At 55.3% G+C, this 10,551-nt stretch overlaps 1 protein-coding gene across 11 annotated transcripts in view; it reads right to left on the reverse strand.

Annotated features, from left to right (window-relative positions):
* EBF3 (EBF transcription factor 3) overlaps positions 1-4,164 on the reverse strand; it is a 120,488-nt gene extending 116,324 nt beyond the window's left edge. For all 11 annotated transcript variants that reach the window (XM_076339242.1, XM_076339233.1, XM_076339232.1 and 8 more), the window contains exons 1-4: positions 3,719-4,164; positions 3,343-3,499; positions 2,890-2,953; positions 2,115-2,170 (exon numbers count right to left, since the gene is read on the reverse strand). In XM_076339242.1, coding sequence (XP_076195357.1) covers positions 2,115-2,170; positions 2,890-2,953; positions 3,343-3,499; positions 3,719-3,852 — 411 coding nt within the window. In that variant the 5' untranslated portion in view covers positions 3,853-4,164. The remainder of the gene's footprint in view (positions 1-2,114; positions 2,171-2,889; positions 2,954-3,342; positions 3,500-3,718) is intronic.
* Positions 4,165-10,551: the final 6,387 nt, after the last annotated feature.

Raw genomic sequence — 10,551 nt, forward strand, 5'->3', positions numbered from 1 at the left:
GCCGGCGCTCGGCGCCCCCGGGGCCGGGGGGCAGAGGCGGCCCCCTGCAAACTCCCCCGGTGTTAACTGGGGGGGGGGGGGCGGGGGAAGTGATGAGCCTAAGCCTCAGCACGGCTCCCTCCGGGGCGGCGCGGGCGCTGCCGCTCGGCCAGCCCCAGGAGGCGGCAGGGGCCGGCGGCGGCACCGGCAGCGCAGCCCCGCGTTGCGGCAGGGCTGAGCAGAGGGCGGGGGGGGGGGGGGGCCGCCGCAGCGGCGGCCCCACCGCCAGGTATTGTTTTGCAAACAGAGGGGGTAATATATGACAGCGCAGACATAACATGCAGTCCGTGGCTGCGAATGTTTGTTGTTGCAGCGTGCCATATAACTTCTGGTGATTGTTACTTTTCCTCTGATGAAACCACGTATTTATCAGTGATTTATTTTTTATTTTGTAGCACAAACAGAAATCCATAAACTGTCGGTTCAGCGCCATTGACTCTTTGATCAGTTACTGGGCTATTTTTTTTTCTCCCGTCACTGAGGAGAGATTAAAATCCTTTATTTTCAGCACTCTTTCTGCTGCAAAGGTACGAAGCCTAAATGAACAATAAAAGTGTACTTAAAACGTATCCTCTTTGCTCCTTTATTCATCGGTAACGAAACTTATAGCTGCCTATGTAAGCCTCTTAATTAGTCTACTACAGCGATTTCCGAAAACATTTAGCTGCTATATACAAAGGAAATAAACCCACATGGTCAACTCGAGAGCGCTCCAGAGTTTAAAAGGGCTCCTCTGCAACCTATTGAAATAATTATTGAAGGGTACAACGCCTTCCTCTTTGTCAGAGGAATTGTACCTCGCTTGTCAGCTCTGCTTTTCTCCGGGAGGAAGTCACACTATTTTACTACTGGAGGCATTTAGATCCAGCCCGATTTTAGTCAAGAGAAGTAGAAAGTTTCTGCGGGGTGGGAGCGGGGCGGGCGGGCAGCGCGGCCGTGCCCGCCGCCTGCGCGGGATGCCGGCTCGGCTCCGCTCCCGGGGCCGCTCCCGAGGCCGCTCCCGGCCCGGGGGAAGGTCTCGCCTGCCCCTTGCTCGGGGACTGCAAAGTTAGCAAAAATCATACATGTGGGCAGGCTTGCCTCGGCCGGGAGTGCAAAGCACGCCGGGGGCGTTAAAAACCGGCAGATTGGTGGAGTGGTTTTAATTTCCATCTCTGGTATCTGATTTCCAGAACACTGTAAATTATTCCCCATTCTCACCTTCTTCCCCACCCCACTCCCCCCCCCCCCCCCCCAAAAAAAAAAAAAAAAATCGTGAAATGTCTCTCCGGGAAAAAAAAAAAAGTTGATTAAATCCAAAGCTAGTAAGTAGCTTTCTGTCTTTAATTGCTGTGGTGCAATGCTGATAACACGTAGTTATCACCGGCAAAGTTGACCAAGACAGGTTAAATAATTTAATAAGGAACTACTTGTAATTATGTTATTTACAAGGTATGACAGAGGTTTGAGGAAGAAACAGAAGCTGATCTCAGGGAAATGGACGGGTTTGGGTGACCCCTGGAGCATGGAGTTTGAATTATGGAGATGGGGGGCTGAGAGGTGAATATGGACTAGAGGAGAACAAGATGACTTTTCACCTCAGCACATTTAACTTTTAAATCCAAATAAACGTCTCGCGTTACTAGATCATCGCATTATAAAAGAAAAGGACTAATCCCGGCCAGTTTCGGAGTGCCTAAGGAAGAGGGCTGCCCTTTTCTCACCGAGGAAAAATATCGCCAAAAAAAGTTGCAAAGGGGAAAAAGTGCATTTAAAAATAAATCTGGGCAACTTGATGGGGCTTTTTCTTTCCTCTCTCCCTTGCTAAATTAATTATATCAAACATCTGTTCACATGACGTTGTACTTAATGCCACACACACTATTTAATGATGCCAACGCTTCCTCGAATAGCGACAACACACCTTTTTCGCTTTTTAAAATATCCTCCAGTAATAGGTATCTGAATTACTCGCTCAGGTAAATTAAAAGTAGGTGCGGTCTACCGGTCTAGTATCCCCCACCCCCACCCCCCCAAGCAAGAGCAAAATACAAACTTAGTAACTTGCGTGTTAAGAAAAGCGTAAACTTTCTCACCTGTTTGGTCATTGAGTCTATTAGACGAACATACAGGTCCTGCTCTGTCCTAACTCCTGGAGAGGGAAAGCAGAGGCAAATTCCTATTAGGATTTCAATAGCGAACCACCCAAATTACATAATGAAAGCATGAGGTCAGGCAATTAACTGCAATGGAGAGGGATCGGCACTCGCGCCAGGCTTCAAAATAAAATTAAAAAAAAAAAAAAAAAAAGCCAGAAATCACCTAGTGACAGAGTTCTCGGCCATTCCTGAATCTGTCGCTTCGGGGGCCGTGCCCGAGAAAGCCCCCCCGGCCAGGCTTGCTGCCGGACCCACGGCCACGGTTCGAGGGAAACACGCGAGACCAGCGGTGGTTCGGGCGCTGGGACTGACAAACGCCGCATCCCCCCGCGGGCTTTTCTCGCGTTCGGGGAACCCGCTGCACCTGGGCCGGGGCTCCGCTCTGCCTGCTCCGTGCACTCACCCCATCCCAATAATTACCATTAATTCGCAAAACTGAAAAAAGTCACTTAAAAGTGATGTTCTGCTGGAGCAGCTATCGATCCCCTTTTTTACTTTCCACTTCAAGACCAACCGGTTAATCATGTGAAGTACCATTGACTTATTGATCGTTTATGTTTTGTTTTCCTTATATGCCAAGGAAAGAGCCGTGTTTACATGCGTGTAATTTTAATCTCAAAATCTTTATATCCTTTTCCAAAAGGCCTTGAAAAAGAAAGTAAGACTTTTCTGCGGCACACGGACGTTCAAATACGAGGTAACGACAACTTACCATTGCTATACAATAACTGAAGTTTATAATGAATTCCATTGTTAGTTTTTTCATTGTTTGGCTCCTGCAAGTAACGATAAATAATTATATTTAGCATGAAAAATATCTCCCTCCTCCTGACGTACATTTTTCTCGTCCCTGAAGCGGCCCGGAATTAACAGTTTGCAGAAATTCAGCCCACTTTGTGGAGCGCTGATGATGTCATTATCTCGGCGCAAATATGTCATGTTTAGCCGTTTTCCCTGCGTTAAAATAAGTCGGGGACGCGGCGGTAAGTTGCTAAACCCGGGATCTATTCGGAGCGGCCGCAATAACGGAGAAACCCGCACGTGGTCCGGGCGCCTCTGGAGTACCGTTAGGGCTGCCGTGGTTGAAAATTATCTTTGATCAAATAAATCACACTTAAGCGGTTTTTTTTTAAAAAAAAAAAAATAAGATAACAGGCAGACTTACTTTCTCTTTCTCCACAAAGTCCACAAAAGCTGTTCTCTCAATCTCCACTGGCTGCCCCTGCCTGTCGTACAGAGCTAAGACGAAGTGGAAAAAATTGGATTTTCTGAGATTGGAAGGCGGCTGTTTCTCGAAATGTGCCCGAGCCAGCCCCACGCCGCTGCGGGAGAAAACAAGACAAGGCGTGGGTGAGAGCGGCCGGCGCGGCGGGAAGGGGCGCGCAGGCACCGCGGCCGCGGGGGGACGCGGGGAGCGCGGAGCGGCGCGGAGCGGGGAGGCTGTAACTGATACGGGGCGGGCGGGGGGGGGGGGGGGATTTACGGTCGGGATGAGAAATACAGGAGGAGAAAACCGCCGGGAGAGGATTTGGCAGACGTACCTTTGGGCGGCCGTGTTAGCATCCACTACCCCAGCAGTATGCATCCATGAGCGGACGGGATTCATCCCACTGCCCAGCGGTTCTTCTTTCATGGTCGTCCCACCTCTTGGTATATTTTCCTGAATCCCAAACATTAAAACAAATTTGGGCAAAACCAGCTCCTAACCAAAAGGGGTTAAAATTGAGGGAAATGTCAGATACGGGGTGGGTTGGTTGTTGCTTGATTTTCTCTCTCTCTCTCTCTCTCTCTCCTTGGCGACTGGAATATAAGAGATGACTTTACTCCCTGTGATCAGTAGGAGAAAAGCCCAGTTCAAGTCTTGCTTCCTTCTTCAATCTGTCCTGTATTGGCACGACATAAACAATTTACTGAGTACTTCTGTGCAGCGAGTTGGATGGCGTTCCAGTTTGGTGGTTTAAAAAAAAAAAAAAAAAAAGAAAAAAAAAAAAAGAAAGAAAAAGTGTAACTGCAGCCGGCGACACTGCGAGGTTGCTTTTTTTTGGGGGGAAGGGGGGGGTAAAAGAATAAATATTTTTGTTGTTGTTTGCAGACGCGCTCAACGTGGTGTCATCCTAGTAAAACCGCCTCGGAAAAAAAAAAAAAAAGCTTCAGGACACTGCTGAATCGACCACTTTCTGGCAAGGCTCTCCTGCTCCAAAAGACAAATAAACGGGAAAAAAAAAAAAAAAAAATACTGATTACCGCGGAGGTGTTCCCGGGCACACGGGAGAACGGGGCGCGGGCCCGTGGCGTCTCACGGAATGGACGGAGGCGCGCAGAGCCCGGCCCTCCCTCCCCGAGGAGCGCGCCCTTCCCCGGGAGCCGGGCCCCCGCCACCGCGGGAGAGGTGTCGTCAGTGATGACGTAGGCGGTGGGCGGGCTCAGCGCCATATATGGAGCGTGGGGTTCAGTCGCTCGTCGCCGCGCTCCTGCCCGGCCCCGGCCCCCCCACCCCCCCGAAGAGGGGGGGGGGGGGGGGGCCGGGGCCGGGCAGGAGCGCGGCGGCGAGGTCCCAAATATCTTCTTCAAAGTGGCTTCGAGGAACCATTTCAAGCGCTGGGCCACTGGTGAACCCCCCCCCCCCCCCCCCTCGTGGGCCGCAGGACAGGGAGAGGAAGGGCGGGCAGGGAGATGTGACCCTCGTGGAGGGTGGTGGTGATGTTTGGGGTAGAGGTGGAGAGCTTGGGGATGGACAAAGGGTGGCCCGATGCTGGAGGCGCGCAGCACCCCTCCATGATCATATATATATATAAATACACACACAGACACATACACGAATAGATGTATTTGAAGTCTTCATACACACGCGCGCATATATATCCATAGCTATATGTGCGCCTTGTCCATATATATATATCCGCCTCGAGTGATGAGCTTTTTCCGCCCAGTGTGGCTTAGGACTTCCTTTTTTTTTTTTTTTTTTTTCTTTTTCTGTGAATTGCCAAGCTCCGTGCGTTAATATTTTAATTAATCGGTGAAAATCGAAGTCCGATTTGCGTTATCAGGAGACCCCCCGATCCTTTCTCCAAGGGGTGAGGAAAAAAAAAAAGACGTGTTAGAAAGCAATCTATTTTGCTGGTGTTGGGGGTTAATGACTATTGCCAAAGATAAGTGAATTATCAAAGCTGTTGCTCTACCCGATCTCAAAATCCATTACATTGCTGGCCGTCTAATTAAATACGTAAGTATAATAAAATCATATTTTATGACTATTTGAGGGTAATGAGATTAGTCTTTAGAAGCGATCGCCACATATTAAAGATGCCACTGTCTATAGAATGTTAATAACCTTACATCAAAGTGTATGGAAACTATTCATGATAAATTAAAAGAAAATTCCTGTATCCATAATCAGCCCGGAGCTTTTGAGGTACAGTAGAGCAGATTACAAAACCTCACACTTTTATCGCGGAGGGACGAGCAAACCAAAGTTCCCAAACAATGCGGTGCTCGGGGTGGAAATGGCATTTGGTGGCACGGACGCATTTAGGGACCTCGGGCGGGCGCCGGGGGCTGGGGGCTGCCGGTCCCCCCGCACGCCAAATCCGCCCTCCTGAAAATAAGGTAAAAATGCCCAACAACGCTATAATTGTAACGTATTTCCTAAAATGCACAGAACAATGCCGAAGTTGGTTCTTCCCTCTGCTAACGAAAGCATCACGCTTAAAATCATTTACAGTATCTTTAATTCAGATTACACGCGCCAAGGCGATTTAAATCTGATTACCAAATTAGAAGGTTTTAAAACAAATCCTTTTAAATCTGATACTGTTGACTAAGGAGGAAAAAAAAAAAAAAGTTCCATAAGCCCATCACATAAGGTAACGATCCTGCCCCAGAAAGAAAGGGAGTTTTAAACCTTTTTGACAACAAATGCAGCTGCCCCGCTATTTTGGACGATATTAAGCGAAAATGAATGCAAATCTGTGTTCAGAAGCCATCTGGCCAGAAATGGGGGAATCAGCTGCTCTTCACAACAGGCTCTGAGGCTGAATCTATTTCAGCTCATTTTCTAGATCATCTGGTCCTGCACCCAAAGCGTGGAAAATACGGTCTTTATCATTCACCAACTTTATCTTTTTTTGTCACTCCGCGGCTGGCTGCGAGCTGCCGGCAGCCGGGAGCCCGCCCGGGATGCTCCCTGCCCGCACCGCTCCGCACCGCTCCCAGGCCGGCATCCTGCGGGCCAGCCGCCCCCCGACAAGTTCTCCCCGGCCCGGGAGGGGAGGCCGGCCCGCCGGCGGAAGCAGCGGCCCGGGCCGCCCCCCTGACCCGGGCCCGCTCTCGGGGAGGCCGACAGGACCGGGTAGGGCGGCCCGCCGCCGCGGCACCTTGCACGGGAGAGCCGGCGGGGGAGCCGGGCCCCGGCCGCGGCCCGGCGCCGGGCGGGCAGGGGGTGTGCGCGGCTGCCGGGGGCGGCCCGAGCCCTCCCGGCTCCGCGGCCCTCCTCCTCCTCCTCCTCCACCTCCTCCTCCTCCTCCTCCTCCTCCTCCGGCGCGGCGCGCCAAGTCTCCCTTTTGTGTGAATTTACGGGGTGAGGCTTCAGTGATCCCCCCGCAAATTTGCATTTAAATAGCGACATCAAGCGATTCGCGTGCCACACACCAGTGGGCTCCCAGATGTCACGGCGGAGCCGGTCAGATGGCCGCAGCCCAGCTGTCCCCCCGGCCCAGCCCCGCTCCGCGGCCCCCGCGCCCGGGGCGCCCCGCCGCCGCGCCGGCACCGCCTGCCGCGGCCCGGGCGGGGAGACCTCCGCGGCCGCGATAAATCACGCCTCGGAGCCCGTCCTCCTTCCCCCTCGCCTCTCGCCCCGCACCGCATAATAACACATAATCACACGCTGTACGTGGATCGCGCAGATTAAAATTGATAGCCTCATTTCCACAGCCGTTATAGGATTCTCCTAAACTTTATTATTTTTTTTTTTTTTCCTCGGGACAATCCCCTCGGGACTATTATCTTAATCATTTCACTTCCCTCCCCCCCCCCCTTTCACATTTCACGTTTTAAATCACAGAAGTTTGAGCTCGTATTTACTTTACCGTGAATTCCGTCGCGGACCTGCGTGGGCCGGCGGCCGGGCTGCCCTGCTCCGCGCCTCCCGGAGCGGCTCCCACCGCAGAAACTTTCCCAGCGGAAAGTTCCGCCGGGAGAGGCGAGCGGCGGCCCCGGCCCTGCCCTCCGCCTGCTCCCCGCTGCCTTGGGGGGCACGGCCGGGCCCCGCGCAAGCTCGCCAAAGTGCATATTTCAATTTTATTGTTTGAAGGCGCCTTCATTACTAACGTGCTCGGTTACAGTAGGTGTAATTTATGCCCGGTTTAACCGAAACAAATCCCTGCTAACTCTTCTTTCCTGCGTTGCAGAGGACCGATAAATTTGTATTTTCGGGTATTTTCAATAGAGCGGCGGATGCCCAGGTACCGCGGCTCCGCTGTCGGGGCGGGGGCTGGCCGCCGGCGGGTACTTCGGGGAGTAAATTCACGGGGAGAGGGGCGGCGGAGGAGGTAATGAGCGCGGGGGCGCAGCGCCGCGGGGGGCCCGGCCCGGCCCTTGCGCGGGGCGCCGCGCAGCCTGCGCCCACGCTGGACCGCCGGCCGTGCGGAGGCCGAGCCGGGGCCCGGGACCGGACCGGACCGGAGCCGAGCCCACGGCGAGGGCTGGGTGCTGCCGCCGTTGTTTTGGAGCGCGCCGACCCCCTCCTCCACTAGCAAAGGCCCCCAGCGCCCCGCAAAGGGCAAAGTTTGCGGGAGGGCCGCCCCGCGCAGCGGGTTTGCACCGCCGGGCCGCTCTGGCTCCGCTCGCCAGCCTCACCGGCAGCCCGCCTTTCGGTATTTATTTACCCGGCTTGGGCTGATTTCAATACTTGAATTCAAATTCCTGAGCATCCCTCGCCCGGGTAAAAGCCGGGTGGAAACCGAACGGGGATAGCGGTGCGGTACAGACACCCGCATCTGCCGCCTGCCTGCGGAGCACAGCCGGACGCAGGGATGCGCGGGGAGCGGCAGCCGGCGGGGAGGCGGGCTGACCTGCTCCGCGCTCCGCGCAGGCCACCGCGGGGCAGGGAGCCGGCTCCGCGGGGCGGTGCGGGGCGCCGGGGGGCTCTCCCTACACCTGCCCGGGCCCTTCGGGCAGCGGCGTCGGGGCCGGGCCGCTCCGGGGCCCCTCGGCGGGCCGCGCGCGCACCTCCCGCGCCTTTGCGCGCCCCTGCGCGCCCCGCGGCCAGGCTGCGCGGCGAGATGGTGCAGCCGCCTCGGAGTAAAGAAACTCCCTGTCGGTGTAGGGGTGTTTTACTCCAACTGGCGCTTGGCCCTGCGCTCCTCCAGGCGCGCTTTCGCGGACCGGTGCCCCAATATTGTTAAATCAATAATTAGTTCTTAAAAAAAAAAAAAAAGGAAAAAAGGCTTAAACTTTCCCCGTGCCCGAATGCCAGCCCTGGCAGCCGTGCGTCCAACGAGAGCCTTTCCTCGGAAGGGAAAACTCCCCGCGGCTGCAGCCCGGCTCCCCGCTGTCCGACGGCGCGGCCCCGGCGCTGCCCTTCCCGGCGGGGCTGCGGGGCCGCCGGCCCGGGGGAATGCTGCGGGGCCGCCGCCCACCGCCGTTTCCCTGCTCCCCGGGGTCGGGGGGGGAGGTGTTGGGGGGACGCGGCTCCCCGCCAGCACGGAGCCGCGCAGCCGGCAGGCGGAGGGGAAGCCGCGCCCGCGGTGGGGCGCGGGACGGGCGCGGGCGCGCAGCCGGGGCCGCGGGGAGTTGGAGGCCGGACAGGTCCTGTCGTGCGGCGAGAACAATATAAACTGACTCCAACTGAACAAACAAGGATCGATCAGATAATTTCAGATATTATAATTGGCTTTAATTAAACACACTTCGTTCTAATTAACTCTGAAATTTTAGCATGCTTTGGGACGTTGGTGTCTGATTTGATATTGTCAGTCCAGATGTCCTAATAAAATTCAATCCTCCACTCAAGACTTCAATATTCACTAAGAACAAAATGCAAATTAAATGTAAAACCTAAAGTATCGCCAAAGGTATAATCAAGAAAGGTGTCTCAAAACTTCTCACTTTTTATTACGCAGTAGTTAGAAAATGCAGATTACATCCTAACAAGACCTCTACTGAATAATATAAACCTTAACTCTTTCATGGTCAAGGTTCGCTCTCCCCGACGCTCTGCCCTGAAGGGATCCGGTAACATCCTATGCGAACACACAGTCAAATATTCGTGTTACGGGGCTAGGGCTGCACGAAACGGGCGCTCGCCCGGGCGGGGAGAGCCGCGGGAGCCCCGCGGAACGGGGAGCTCGCCGCCGCCGCACTCGCGGAGCAAAACTTTCCGCTTTAACCGGTACTTTTCTCCCCGAGGCGGACAGCGGTAGGTGCCCCAGCCCGGCACCGGGATGCCCATCTCCCGCTCCGCCACGGCGGAGGCAGCGGTGCTGCGGCAAAACGCCGGGCGCGGCGTCGGTACCGGACACCGTGCAGCGGGCTCGGGGCAGCGCAGCGTTCTGCCACCCGGGCAGGACACGGATGCCCTTGGGGGGGGGGGGGGGGGCGGGCACGACATACCGCGGGAAGGTCCCCGTCCCCTTGCCCCAGAGCCTGCCGCTGCCTCACCGTTTCCCTGCAAGCCACAGCGGTCTTTTAAATAATGAAAGCCTTAAGAGCAGGTCGGTGGTGCGCGGAGTTGCAGCAGAGCCCCGCTCCGTGCAGCCTCCCGGACAGCCGGCCTCGGCGAGCGCCCCGGGGTGCCTTACCGGGGGAGCCCCCGAGCTGCGGCTCCTCGTCAACCCACAACCTCGCTCCGCTTCCAGAGCGGGGTGAGCAACGCTCAAAAAGACAAGCTATTCCCACATTAAACATTTGTATGTTTTCCATACTAATGGAGTCACTTAAAGCTGTTGCTAATTTAACTTTTTAAAAAGGCCACAGCGTGGTGATTTGCATTTTCTTTAGGATATTGAAATGAAGAGAAAACCGCTGGGCGGTGAGGCTGCCCAGAGCGTAGCTGGGGGCCATGCAGAAATAAAAACAGATAAAGAAAAGAAGAAAGAAAGAAACTGCCTTCTCTTCTAGACTATTAATAAGCAATTTGTCCCGCTGAAATTTACATTGCAAAGACAAACGTGTCGGGGCGCCCGGCTGCCGCCCAGCCCGGCCGGGGCTCCCGCGGGGTGCGGGGTCGGTGCGGGCCCGGCCGCCGCCTCCTCCCGGCTCCCGCGCCGCTCCGCGCTTCCCCGACACCTTCCCCCGCAAACTGCGCTCCCACTGTCAGCGGGCCCCGGGAGGCGCGGAAGTCCCGCGGCCGGCGGGCGGGCGGCTCGGGCGCTCCCCG

This window comes from Aptenodytes patagonicus, chromosome 5, assembly GCF_965638725.1.
Source record: "Aptenodytes patagonicus chromosome 5, bAptPat1.pri.cur, whole genome shotgun sequence".
Lineage (NCBI taxonomy): Eukaryota > Metazoa > Chordata > Aves > Sphenisciformes > Spheniscidae > Aptenodytes > Aptenodytes patagonicus.